General features: G+C 34.4%; 1 protein-coding gene across 1 annotated transcript in view; it reads left to right on the top strand.

Annotated features, from left to right (window-relative positions):
- Positions 1-12,152: 12,152 nt before the first annotated feature.
- The window catches only part of LOC149782061 (integrator complex subunit 11-like), a 36,934-nt gene continuing 33,472 nt past the window's right edge, over positions 12,153-15,614 (top strand). Inside the window, exon 1 of the mRNA XM_089933486.1 lies at positions 12,153-12,258. Coding sequence (XP_089789612.1) covers positions 12,220-12,258 — 39 coding nt within the window. The 5' untranslated portion in view covers positions 12,153-12,219. The remainder of the gene's footprint in view (positions 12,259-15,614) is intronic.

Consider the following 15,614-nt stretch of genomic DNA (forward strand, 5'->3'; position numbering starts at 1 on the left):
GTGTGCTGAAAAATGGCGTTAAACGCTAAAAATAACAACAATTTCAGTTTTGGTACGAATTTAGTCCCAGTATATTTTTAGAGCACTTTTTTCCTCTATCATTTTGGTCGTGATACAAAAATTAAATTTGGCATTTTTTGGTATTTATTTAAACGCAATTTGTTTATTTAGAATTTTTTTTGGTGTGGATGTTGGTGTGAATTTCGGCTAGAGTACACAGTGAGTAATGAGGCATTGGTGCTGATCTGTGGCCATTTCTTTGTGCTTTGTCGACAGACCAGCCCGTCAAAAAATGACGGGTAACCAGTGGCAAGAACTTCATCATTAGTTCATCTTTGAAGATAGCTTAGTACTAATAAACAAATGTAGAGTCCGGATAGGAAAATTAACTGCGATCCGAGACCTTGTCAACGAAAATAGTAGCAAATATAATTCTCAATGGCGACCAATTACATCCAATATTTCTTTCTCGAATTTGACGGAAAAGACCGAATATCTTCTGATCGCGAGAACGTGATTCGTTCGATTCACATTCGAACTTACTTCGGCTATTTCAGCAATACAAAATATGATTTTAGGACTGACTTTGAAAGTTGGGAATGTTTTCTGAGCGTGTGTGTGGGGAATGTTTTGGATTTTTAATGTAGCTTTAAAAAAGATTTCAGCCATATCGCTAAGATGTCTGCAGTGTGGCAGTTTATAGTGATGTCTAGCACTGGGACATCATGCCGCAGACACGTAGCATGATGTCCAACCCAGTCACATTATCCTGATACCAGACCGACCAGTCCTAGCACTAACCTCCTAATGCTGAGCAAGCAAAGCAGCTGTTATAGTCTGAATATACCTCCCCCTTTGTTTGTACCCCACCCCCACCGATTTAAAAGACGAAAAGCACAAAATGAGATAAAAGATCCACATAACTTTGTTCATTTATTAATTATAATTTCAAACCTGATTCTGCCCAGAATTATCTTCTGCGCGTTTCATTCCAAACGGAAGTTTTCAGTGCAACAGACGACCCCGTATGCCTGCCATTTCCAATTCCTGAACAAGTCCATTTTCAGCTAAGTGGTGTATGTACGACTACACATGTCGGTACGAAGAAGGAAAATACTGTCGTCTGCTTCATAAATCTACAATGTCGAATTAAGCAAAGGAAAAGAATGACCATTACAAATTTACCTTTCACGTGTGTTTAACAAGAGGTGTAATTTCTGTGTACATGTGTGCAAAGGATATAACTCTAAACTCTCAACATTATGGTAATTTACGGAATTATCCGGCAGTTACCAAATAGGATGAAGTCTGAGAAAATCAAACTCCCCCATAGTATACCCAACATGGCGCCGTGTTAGTATAGAATGTCCGTTAAGTATGAAAGGCGCAGAGAACGCCATTGTTAGGGCCACCTGGCATCATTCAGGTTAGAAATTATAAATCAATGAAGCTAAACTGGTAGAAATCAGGCCCACTGTCAGCCCGGACAAAGGAAAGAGAGTACACCACATAGCTTCTTTGGGATAATTTAAAACTCGTGATTTGATGAATAAAACAAATATCAACCCTGCAAAATTTTAAATCGCATTATTGGTTTTTAAACACTGACACATACAGACCTTCAGGGAAGACAGGGAAACATATAGCATACACACTTTTAGAAAATCAGAGTGTCACTTCGAGGTTTCTAACCAGCCGTATATGCTGGGATGGGGCCATGGAGTGTCAACAAAACAATACAAAATGCCAATAATGTGTTAGCCACCTGTGCAATTGGGTCAAATCAAAACCAGTTGTAAAATTTTAACTACGTCCTAACAATCGTAAACATTCTAGGTACGATGCGCTACAAATTTTTACTTACTAATATGTCTGAGCGACATATAAAAAGTTTGGTCTGGATTGACGGATCAAGTTAGTGTATATAATAGTTTTATCAAAACGGGATACCAAGCTAAACTGGTTCCCTGGATAAGAGGCAGTATTGGTAGCCCTGAGAAGGGCTTTTTTTTTTTTAAAGCAGAAGTTCACCGTTTTTCTTCTGCTTCTTTACATTTCTCCACAGTCATTTTTCCTCTCGGGTAATTTCGTGGAAATGGTAGCTGTGTGGCGTAAAATTGTAGTTAGCTGCTTCTACTAGCTGCTGGACTGGGTAGTTCTTGGAGGCCTCTTGATAAAATTGTGTAAGGATTCCGACACCATATTCATTTATCGCTATAAACTCGCTATTCATTTATTTTTGCTTTTATTTATGTTAGGTGTTTCATGCGCGCGTTGCACGCTTGTGTCCGACTGAGGCAAAGGAGGTAGTGACCAGGAATGCAGGCGACCATCTGCAGTCAGGAGTCCGCTCATTCCAGGGTACTGGTCTAAATGAATGTAATTCACGAATTTTGAGTTTTGGTTCTTATATCTAAAGATGAGCTTGATTACATTGGATGGAAAACTCTATGCTGCTTTAGTGTTAGTATGGTCTATATCACAGAATTAGGCCGCATTATTACTTTGGCTTCTTTCCTGTTAGGGCTACGAAGAGAGCAGAGAAGATTTATTTTTTTAAATGATATGTTTGTTTATTTTTTAAGGATATAATTGGGATTTAAGAACATGGGAACCTTTGCTGAGTACACTGAGGTCCCTAGGGATGTATAAAATGCGCCCGTCTGTCATTGTATATTTATCTGGTTTTAGAGAGTATTTGGGTGGGTTTTGTATGTTTTACCGATTGTTATTTTTAAGCTAGAGGGACACCTTTGCTGAGTACTCAGCCCCCCCCCCCCCCCGGACCTGTCAAAGATACCCATCTTCTAGTGGAAATTTATTTTTAAGTGAGGTCGGGTTTGTTTATTGTATGATTTTAAAGTGTTTTATGTTTTTTTTTAGCTTGGATATGTCTAGGAACTTAAGGGTTTTTTAATAATTTTTTTGTTGTAAATATTTTTGTATATTTTGTTTTTTAAAACTGATCACTTCCGTGTAGGTAATATGGGATTGCGTACCCCAAGCAAGATTAACTTACTTCCGAAATTAAAGAGCTTTAGAACGATGCAAAACTGCGCACCTCTGAAGGACAACGAAAGTGCACAACATCGGCAAATTTACGCTTTGCAAAACACATATTAACACCTTTTTTCCAAAGAATTGTTCTTACTGTAAAATTACTTCCAAGAGATTATTAGATTAACTTCAGTAAGTCATGAAAATCAGCAAAATAATGGGCCACATGTTAGTAACTAATATGTTGCTCTTAAGACTTGATTCACAGACGTGACCTCAGAGGTGGTCGGCGTAGGATAATATCTACAAAATTAAAAAAGTAAATCGCCAGATAACCGAGTCGCTTGTTTAGAGACTAAGGGGCAGAGCGTCGTTGGCTTTTGTCGTTACGACTAGAAAGGGAAACGAATGATCGAGAGGCATTCCGACTGGAAAATAAAGTTGATTCGGAATGGAAAGATGTCAGCCCCCATGTGAAAGTACCTTGACACAGTTCAAACGATAATGTCAGAAATTACAGTAACTCCGCTTGGTATAATGAAAATGTCAACCTTTTAATTATACTCTAATTTAATTCTCATTACAGTTTGGAACGTACATGTTTCAAAATTATCGCTGAGTTGTTCATTAATGGCACTGATTCCTAATTTCGAGTACACACACAGTTCTAGGATCATGCTCGACGCCAAATTAATCTCTAAAAAATAGTACATCAAGGCAAAACTGAAATATTTGTTACACTGGTTTATAGGAGCACGTTAAGTAAAACAATCCGTCGTTATTTATTTATGTTAAGGTAACGTTTGGCTACCGTATTTTCGAATATACCATATAACCAGTCAGGTACGGTAATTCTGTGCATATGTAATTTCTTATGAGTAATCAATAGAACAAGCAATATAGACCATGATATTCAGGCACATTATGCAATGGTACATCAGAGTCTTTTTGTTTGCAGTTGGTCTCAACATATAAGCGAATAAACACGGTACTACACAAGCATCACCAGTGTCAAGAATGTATATTACAGTATTCTCACACAATTCCTTTTGTTTTTACCCCACAACTTTACTGATTTAAAAAACGAAAAGCATCAAGGATTTAAAAAATACACAAAACTTAGTAATTTTATTCATTGATTAATTACTTCTGACCAGGTGGTTGTCGCCAGGGGGTCCCTAACACTGTCAACAGATTGGCGTTTCACTGCAGATGGAAGCTTCTGATGTAAACAAGCAGAAAGACTGTTCTCTCTTCTTTTGTGGTGTCAAGAATAGTCCATTTTAGTAAAAGTTGTGCTGTCTGTGTCCAATATTTGCTATGTCTAGCAATAGTGTTTCTAAAACAAATTTCAACACACAAAATAAAGGAACTCTTGTATACATGTGTTTAAAGAGATTGAACTCTAAAAATTTATGGAATTATTACCAAAGACAGTGAGCTACATCACATATGTTGCTTGTAAACAGATACAATTATAGCGATCATGTTGCTAAAAAAACCTCATTTGATTTGAAATGCCAACAAGTTGACACTGTTTGGGATCGCCTGGCAACACAAAGGTTATAAATTTTTAAACAGTGAATGAAATGACTAAGTTTTGTGCATTGTTTATATCCTTGATGCCTTCTGTTTTTAAAATCTGTAAGGGGGTCTAACAAACGAGACAGTGTGAATACTGTGGTTGATCATGGGTGTATGTACGAGTCATAACGATTAGGCAGAAGTGCCAAAGCAGTATTAAAAGCATTTGTAAACTAAAATAATATGTACCATGTATTCTCGCATATAGGCTTACTCTAGGTGCAAAGAACAATCTGGTCTGGATCTGCTGTAACATAATATAATAGCAGATCAGGGTCTGAGTTGTTTATTATAGTTATTACTTCTAAGAAACTGCAGTCCCAAATCTGCCAGTTCATTATAATGGCAGATCTGTGTGCAGTTTGTAGTTGGACTTGTAAACAAGTATAATCTGTATGTATAGGGTTTAATGACACATCAGCATGAACCAGGCTGTGAAGTGCAGAGTAAATTGGGGCATCCTGGCAAAGACATACAAAACATGGATAAGGGCAAAAAGGGTAAAAATGTTTTTAAAAAAAACAATTTCAGATTCTTTACAAACTATTATAAAAAGTCCAAGACCTTCTAAGCTTGAACATGATAGCTCACGTGCTGAGTGTTGGACTTGTAATCCTTGTAATTCAAGAATCTTTGGTTCAATACCCACCCATGACAGCCAGGGTTGAGTGTAATATATTCTTGAGAAATGCACCTAACTTCCATTTTCTGGACAAGATATAGCCAATAAAATAAAACCCATCTTGAGTAACCTCTGATGAGAGCAACCACCAGTTATTTTTGGCCATAATCATAATGCATGAATTGATTTTATTTATAGAAAAATGTCCTGACCTGCAGAACATGACCAGCAACCACATCTTTTTGGCAAAATAAGCATTCTGACACCCTGAACAATGGCATCGCAAAAAGAGAGATCAATATCACTGACCTTTATTTAATCATTTGTAACCATGACTGCTGAAAACATAAAGACTACTCAAAGAAATAAAATAAATATGTTAGGTTGGCCTTCAGTTTCCGCAGTTTTACAGGTCATATATATAGCGTCATTTGTAGACTGTAAACCAGACTAAAGTACATTTCACTAACTGCCATTTTAGTGCCGAAGTCATAAATACCACTTGTTATTATTGCAGAAGTGTTGATATCGCAAGACAGATTTTACTGTTAATTGTGCCATCAGAAACAACTGAAACAAAAATGAGATCGAGTATCATAACACATTGGATTGGGGGGGGGGGTATTATTCACCTCTTGCAATAGGAAGTAGGGCACATTGAGCTGATTCAACATCCCCAATCCTGAAGAGGTACCTTGAACGATAAAATCAGTCTGTATGACTCGACTACATATAGAGAGTAGATCATACATAATGATAAATTGGTACATGAAGATAAAGGACACATGAGGAAAACAATTTGTCTCATTGGACAGATGTCTTATATTAAATGGCAGAATGTACAAGTACATTTTTAAATAAAGAGGATCCCATTTGTAGTTTTGAGCAGGTGTCTATTATTGGTTGTGTATCTGCTAAATAATGATGAGTTTCACATAAGTACCATATGTGCTTGCTTATGTGTCATATCTGATCACAAACTGAATAGACCTTGATCTGCTGTCATGTACAGGGTTCCCACTCTATCAGGAAAAAGTCGGGAGAAATGATGATTTTTTTCCCGATCATGAAAAGTCCTTGAATTTCACAAATATTGATGAAAGTCTGGAAAAACCCAGGAATTTTCTGCCACCACTTGACGCTCGAAACAATCACATAATTGAGTAGTAACTAAACTGATTGTGAGTTAAATTTATCGAGATTTAACCAGAAAATTCGGAAGTTGCAGTATGGATCATTTGGTTGCTTGCAGTAAACATATATGCTGAGTCAATCCAAATGCTAAGTGGATTAGATTCATCTAGTAGACTTTTATTTTCAAAGTCAGTTTGATGAGCTTTCCTTACATGGAAGGTATAAAAACCAGTCTAGCATCACACGAGGCTGACATGGTGATGGCAAAGCGTAGCTGCTTACCGGATGGCCTAGCAAACTTTAAATGTTGTTAGATTGAGTGATACATGCATGAAATCAATATGAAAAATTACTTATTTTCTCAGAAGTCGTGAGTAGTAAAATCGTTGTCTTTAATCAGCTGAAAGACAAGATAAAACTACGTCGTTGATGAAATGTGACCTGGTACTCGCGATTTGCATTGCTGCTAGTCACATGAGTACACAAATCTAACATCCCTGATTTTCAAATGTTGTAGAGAAAAAAAAAATATTAAATGAAAGTTGTATTCTGGTTGTAATAAAAATACAGTAACAAAAGAACACAAAATTATCCATATTTATATATTCTGAGAACAACTTCTGGAGTTTTGTTGTATCGTGTGACTACCAATGTTGACAGGTGCTCTCTGCTTGATAAGTCAGACTGGCCAGATTGCTGATTTTTGCAAAAAGTATCATATTTTTCGTTTAATATAATTTAATTTCTGTACAACAACATTATGAAAAAGTTTGTTGTTGATATCATGGAACTATTGGACTTAAGATATCGTCATTTGAGATTTGTGAAGTCATGTGATTAGTAATGCAAATGGCAAGTTTCATCTGTGCCATAGTTTTGTCTTTTCTGTCAGTGGATTAACGATATAATGATTATAATACATGCGATTTCTGAGAAAATAAATCATTTTCCTATCGATATTATGCAGGTATGAGTCAATATAGCATAAGTTTAAATATTTTAGGCCCGCTGGTAAGCGACTACCATATGTTGCTACCGCACGGTGGCAGCAAATTCCAAATTTGTAATATGCAGTTGCAGTGGCCACACTCTCAAACATAAATATCCAAATATGAAAAATGGGGTGGGAATATTCGGAGGAAACTTGGATTAGAAAATGGACTGCTATTCGTTTTAAGCGAAATTTGTAGTCCAGATTGTTGAATCTTGGAGCTGAAATGAGAAATTCGTCCCTTGTGTTATATATTAAAAAACGATGAGACTGTATCAATACAGGTTTTGGGACTGTTTTAACGAATTACAAAAAGACAGGTTGATTTTACAGAAAATTCAGGCCTTGTTTATACAACAGTATATAATTTTGAGGTCTTTTGTCAAAATTTAAATCAACCCTTTTGAAAATGTTTTTTAAATGATGGATTTTTAGCTAAATCTTCTTAAAACGATTAGGTTGTTTGAAAAACCTTGTTAGGGATTTTATTGGCACAGATAAATTCAGGGTTAAACTCTTTTCTTTACAAGACAAGATTGTGATTATTTGCTTTTATTGTTTTTTTAAAATACTGTAATAGGAAATGCTACTTTCTATGAGATGCACACACACACACACACAGAGACACACACACACACACAGAGACACACATACACACACACACACACACACACACACATATATATATATATATATATATATATATATATATATATATATATATATATATATTGCTATAGAATTCTTTAGAATTCAAGGTTTGAAAGGAAACAACATAATTTATGTTCATTATGTTGTTCCACTTAGCAACATAATGCAGCAAAATAAAGTTAGAATTTTTATTCTGTACTATGAAATGAAACTTATTTCATATGATACAGTTTGTGGTTTTGTACATTATTATCTTTTTTGACTTCGACGTTTTTTGGAGAGCCTTGAAAGAGAAACATCTTTAGATTTAGAAAATGCATGTTTTCTAATCTAAAATGTTCTTTAATTCCATTCAGTAATGGTCATATGTGAACCTTCAAAAAAGTAATTTCATCCTGGAAAAACCCTGGATATTTATCTTTAGAAAAGCATGGGAACCATTCATGTAATGTGCCAGCAGATCTGAGTCTATGCAGCTTGCTAGGAGTATCAGTTGAACGAACAAAATAGACACTGATAATGTGCCAATGGATCGTAGTCTGTGTTGTTTTAAGTTTGACCAGACTTGCATGTGAACATATATGTTATTCTGCAGGAAATTCATGATTTAGTGAAGTGACAATCCAATACATCTTGAGGTTGTAAAATAGATGCTATTGCATGTGGTAGCAAAGTATTTTAATGTTGACACTTTAAATTCTGGAAATCAGTGTTGCTATGTATTTGTTTGGCATCAATAAATTTTATTCTTAGTTTCAGAAGGCTTGAGTTTCATTATGATTTGGTTGACGCTTTGACTTGAAGGGTTTTGCAATCAGCTATCAAATACATGATAAATATGGAAATGGCATAATTTTGTCTAGTACAGTATGCCTCATGATAATGCTTTTTCTTCAATATTAACAAAATTAAGACTAAACCAATAGAAATAGGTGTAGGTGTAGTTTAACAAATAGAAAAATGAATTTATTAATCAATAATGTGATCAATAATTTGGTAGGAATCGTTTAATTGGCTAAGTAGCCAAAAACTCAGTGCCTAGTACAAAAGGGGATAAATCCATGAAAATGGTTCGAGAAAATATAGATATTTGTAAATGAACCGGATGATTGTTTCCAAAAGTCACCAAACTATTCTTAGAGAATTATAGTTTAAACTCCAGAAGAAATGGAATGGTACACTAAATCAGAAATATCAGCATGAGGACTAGAAACTGATTAATTTATTACCTTTTACTGTTAAAGATAATACAATGTTTCTGAGTTTTGAGTTAAAATCATTTATGAAATAGTTTATACAAATAGATTGTTTAAAATGGACATGTCATTAGCTCATCTTTGTACATTGTAACATGCCTACTTGCCACCTTCACCTTGGGGTTTCAGATCACTGTCATAGAAAATTTTCATTATCGTTTTAGGTTATAAAGAAATTCATTTGTTTTTATTTCCTTAATTCCTTGATTACTTTTGTTCATAACGTTTGAATTGATCATGATGAAACTAAGTTCCTTTTGCAACATGCTCATTTACCCTTTTGATCTTGGAGTCAAGTTCAGAGTCACTAGAAATTTGGAGTAAGGTTTTGGTATAAAATTGTTTTACATGCAAAAACTTCCTTCATTGAATTTGTTCATGCATAAGACGAGTAATTATGAAAGACAGTTCATTTGTTATATGCATATATGATATTGGGTCAAGGTCACACATTTCACACTTCATGACTCAAGATGTAGGCCCTGACCTTCTTGTTTGAAAGGTATATTTATATTTCAAGTCTTATGAGGTATTCCATAAACACTTACTAATGACAGATCTAGTTGATATAGTGAATGAGATTTTTGTTATGTATAGATATTTGCCTTCATATTATAGGATTATTGACTTATCTGTTCATATTCATTAGCATACCATGTGTATGAATACCACTATTTATGTCTGTTTATCTTATATATGGCATGCTGTCACCTTGAAGTTTATATTTACCATGTTTCACTTATTTACATTTTCCTCTCTCATTTTTTTCAGGTGCTGGCCAAGGTATGAATTTTTCATATTTATATCACATTCTTGCAGATAAATTATATCACATTCTTGCAGATAAATTATACCACATTCTTGCAGATAAATTATGTCACATTCTTGCAGATACATTGCAGTTGGTATTGTTCATCAGTCCATTTGTCTCTTACCTGTGTAACCTGAACTCCATGGATTCCAATAGAGAGAGTTTGGTCATTTTGGATATCATATCTCTTTCAGTCAGTTAATCTTTGAAACCTGAATTCATTCTACCTATACATTATAAGAGATGGGGTGATCATATTGGGTATTCTCTCTTCTTGAGTCATTTATATTTGAAACTTGAATTCCAAATACTCTAAGAGAAAGAGGGTGATCATATTGTCTTAAATGAGGGTGAGTATATGACAGTCAGAATGTTTTGATCTATTATTCAGATGGGAGTTTGAAAAGGAAAGAAAAAATAATAGGATATTTGTGATTGCTTCCATCACTAGTTGTAATAATTTTACTCTGTCTACATTAATTATATTCATGAACTATTCAGTTACACATTTAATTCAATCTAAAGACACTAGTTGACATTTGCAGGGAAAGAAAATCATATTGAACATTGATGTATATAACTATCTTAGATTTACATGCCTTTTTGTCTATACAAGGCAATATAAAGTACAGTGTTCTCAAGCATGCCCTATGTAAGGTCTACATTATTGAATCTTGTCACTAATTTGGGTAAGGCCTCTGTTTGAATCTATTATCACTGCCCTAGGTAAGTCCTCTATGTTTTAATCTTATCATTGCCCTAAGTAAGGCCACCATTTTTGAATCTTATCACTGCCTTAGGTGAGGCCTTTGTTTGAATCTTATCACTGCCTTAGGTGAGGCCTTTGTTTGAATCTTATCACTGCCTTAGGTGAGGCCTTTGTTTGAATCTTATCACTGCCTTAGGTAAGGCCTCTGTTTGAATCTTATCACTGCCCTAGGTACTGTTTCTGTTTGAATCTTATCACTGCCCTAGGTACTGTTTCTGTTTGAATCTTATCACTGCCTTAGGTAAGGCCTCTGTTTGAATCTTATCACTGCCCTAGGTACTGTCTCTGTTTGAATCTTATCACTGCCCTAGGTACTGTTTCTGTTTGAATCTTATCACTGCCCTAGGTACTGTCTCTGTTTGAATCTTATCACTGCCCTAGGTACTGTTTCTGTTTGAATCTTATCACTGCCCTAGGTACTGTCTCTGTTTGAATCTTATCACTGCCCTAGGTACTGTTTCTGTTTGAATCTTATCACTGCCCTAGGTACTGTCTCTGTTTGAATCTTATCACTGCCTTAGGTACTGTTTCTGTTTGAATCTTATCACTGCCCTAGGTACTGTTTCTGTTTGAATCTTATCACTGCCTTAGGTAAGGCCTCTGTTTGAATCTTATCACTGCCCTAGGTACTGTCTCTGTTTGAATCTTATCACTGCCCTAGGTACTGTTTCTGTTTGAATCTTACCATTGCCATAGGTAAGTCCTTAATTGACCCAGATCTGCCTGTGCATTATGTGATGGCAGATCAAGGTCAGTGTGGTTGGCCTTTTGGATCTGACTTGTGTGTATGTACAGTCATTGTAAAATGTACAGTGAATGACTAGTGTGTAAGTATATATAGTCATTGTAAAATGTACAGTAAATTCAGTTTTTGTTTAATGTTGCACAACTTTTCTTAAACCTTTTGAAATGCAGTCTCGAAACCAGTGGATATGGTTGGGGATAGGCTGTAGTTGTGGACAACATATTTTGAAAAAGTTGGATTATTTCCTTGCGAATGAAGCGATAGGGGAATGGGACACTATGCACACATGGGGTTTGGGGTAAGTAATGATAACTGAGATAATTGTGGGCATATTGCTTCTTTGCTGCAAACCTTTATTTTTTATTTTTGCATACTTTTCTGTAAAGGACATGTGAAGACCCATAAAATGTGTCTTATATTGACACATGTCCTTTATGATAATGTTAAATGTGATCATACAGTTGAGACAAGGACCCCAAAATTTATGTATTGAATGAACAGGTGTAGTTTATATAGAGATAACTGTTATGCCAAATTTCATTGCCTTTGTGACATTGTCAGTCAAACATGTTGAGATACAGGATTTATGTTATAATATTTTATTATTTTCAGATGTGGGCCGAAGTTGTATACTTGTCAGTATTGGAGGAAAAAATATTATGTTTGACTGTGGCATGCATATGGGATTCAATGATGAGGTGAGATATCAGTTGTTTATAATGACAAGGCACAAATAATGGGATAAGATTATGAAATCTGATGATGATGTGAGATATATGAGTTATTTATAATGAAGAAATAAAACTAATGAGACGAGGCTAATAATATACATGTAATTCAATGATGAGGTGAGATATCTATTATTTATAATGATGAGACAAAAATGATTTGATGAGATTTATGCTGCTTATGAAATTCAATGATGTGAGATATATAAATTATTTAGAATGATGAGACAAGGCTAACAATGCACATGGAATTGAGTGTTGAGGTGAGATGTCATGTTTTGATAAAGATCAGGCAGAAATGGTGGAATGAGGCTAATAATGCACATATAATTCCATGATGATGTGAGATGTCATTTATTGATAACTATTGAGACAAAAAAATAATGGAATGAGGACAATAATGCACATGGAATTCAATTGATAAGATGAGATGACATTTATTGATAAAGATGAGACAAAACTAATTGGTAGGTGCTAATACTGTGTATGGAATTCAGTGATGATGTGAGATATCAACTATTTAAATAGATAAGACCAAAATGATGGCATGAGATTTATAATGTTCATGGTTTTCAGTGATGAGGTGAGATATCATTTATTGATGGAGATGAGACAAAAATAATAAGATGAGGCTAATAATGCAAATAGGATTCCAGGGTTCAGTCACATTACACAGCTTTTCTTCGTTGTTAAAATTCACTTTAATCTTGTCCATAGGCTGAGTAGGTGTAGATTTTTTTTTAGGTACACTGAAACCTCACTAAACCCATCTCCTTTGAAGCCAATACATACTTCTGATCCTAAATTATCCTACTATATAGGTGAAAACAAAATAGTAAACTAAAACCTCACTACTTTCAAAACTGCAGCAAACTTTGGACCCATATTTCATTTTTTCACTAAAATGAGTCCCATAAAATAGAAACTTACAGAAAACATGACTATGCATTCCCAGTTGTGAGGTTAGTTTAATGGTCTGTAAATAGCATAGGACCATGCCTAAAGTAAAACACAGTCCAGCATGTGCACAGACACAGATTATGGCCCTATCAACACATATGTGTCAGCCATTATGCTTATGACATATTCATTAAGTCTTTTTTCACCAAATCACATTTTATGCCTTGTGTATGGATTACTTTTTTGGTTCACTTAAAATAAAAATAAAAAACTAATGAAAATTTTTTTTTAGTATCATCTCTTTAAATCCACTCATAAATTTGAATATTCTTAAAAAGATGATTGATGCATAAGATTGGCATAAGATTACTTTCCTCTTTTGCTATTTATGGCAACTGTAAATGACCCATTTCCAAAAAAACCAATGAGTTTCTTCAGATGTCAACTTTGCATCACAGAGTCATTGATAAGCTAGTTAGTTAGCAGAGCAGTCTATACTTTTAAAGAAAATGGTACCAGATGTTTAGCGAAATGTTTTATAGGGTGAGTTGTGGATAATATGTGATGGAAAGTGTTGGAGCAGACTGATCTTTTCAAACCTCAGCAGATCAGAAGAAAGGACAAATCAACATCGCTTTATAAACTTTGAAAGATGAATATGAGAGTAATTTGATACATTACTTTGAGCACATGATTATGCTCATTTGCAGAATTTCCATTCAAGATCATTAAGCGAAAGTCGACTAATTAAAGTGCATGCTAAACATAAATAGCATTCGACTATATTTTGTATTTGTATCCTGGTTAAAATCCATATGGATTTTGCCATTTGTGACAAGAATTTTGACCAGCTGCAGAACCAGGTTAGTTGCAAAATTAATGTATCTTTTTCACATGGGCTGTAATTCTGTCATGTAATATATACATTATGCTTTTTACGCCCATTTATAATAGCAATAATTACGCTTATACCTCCCACTGGGTTGGCATAGATGTCAACAATAATTTAATCAATAGCCTTTATACCTGGTTAAAGTGACAGTTTTAAAAAATGAATTGTTTGTAATATAGGGCCAGTGGTTGTGCAAATCAAAGGAAATTATATTTACATGTTCACCACCATTGTCTGATGATGTACACCTAACTGATCCTCAGTCAACTGACTTAAAACTTAAAGAAGCCTCACACTTGCACCTATGACATTAGTGCTGGCAAAACCAGTAGAAAGAAAAACACATTTTCCAACAATATTCTTTCGTATTTACAGGCTACTAACATTTTAGCAAATCTTGTAAATTAACATATAGTTATAAATGCATTGATATTGAAATGAAATTAGTATAAATACATACATTATACATATCAGTAGAATAATGATGTATTAATAAAACATAATGATGGCACTAATCAATGTGTATCTTACATTTACATATTAAGGGACATAACTCATTGTATTTCATTTAGTTGAATTTCAGTCAGCTGAAGATTCCTTAAAAGCAAAATATTTTTCTTGATTGCATTACTTTTGTCTTGAGCGGTTTCACTGTCTGCAGTTATTGTATGCTTGACATGATAGAGTTGTCCCAGCATCTCTTGGTTGTCATTGGTAGTGCTGCATTAGTTGTTGATTGCCTTTGCCTTTTTATAACCATCCAGATCATGAATTATCTCAAAAATGTTAACAGTTATAGCTAAATTGCATATTCTCATCATATCCTTGTTTGACATAGCAGATGTTAAATGTAGGAGGAACAAGATAGACTGGTATTTATTTGGGGTAAGTAGGGTGATAATTAGGTCGAAGCAAAATAACCCAAATGATTTGATAAATAAGATACAAGTAAAAAAAAAAAGGTGGGAGCTTTTGCTAATGAAAGAAATTAAAAATAACAAGGTAGAAAAGGCGTGAAGAGAATGAAGCTTGATAACTGATATTAAGAGTAGAAGTTGTTGTAGTAAATAGGCCTCAGAAAAAAAGGAGAAAAAATACAATAAAAATTGTCATGCCAAATATTTTACATTTACTAGCACCTTTTTTAATGTCGATTTTCTGCGATTTCAGTGTTATGTTTCCACATTAGATTGTAAAGAATGTTTCTTATAGTTATTGATACTTTGTTTTTGGATCATTGATTTAACTCCAGTATTGAATAAAATAAAGACAAGGACAAGTAGGTTCACCAGTCCTAGGACAAGTACTATTTAAATATTATGTGACATAGCATTTTTACTCTGATATGCTAGTGAGTCCACTTACCAAGTCTTTAAATAGTAAGGATTTTCTTATCATTATAAACAGCAGCACTTAAATTTTCTCAGTTTTTGGTAAATTTCAAAAGGTTGTATATACATCTGTATAAATCAACACTGGCTAAAGGTATGGTGTACGTAAGTGACTTATCTGAGACAAAGTGGAGCGAAAAACT

This window comes from Sinohyriopsis cumingii, chromosome 15 (assembly GCF_028554795.1).
Source record: "Sinohyriopsis cumingii isolate HCF-2022 chromosome 15, ASM2855479v2, whole genome shotgun sequence".
NCBI classification, from domain to species: domain Eukaryota; kingdom Metazoa; phylum Mollusca; class Bivalvia; order Unionida; family Unionidae; genus Sinohyriopsis; species Sinohyriopsis cumingii.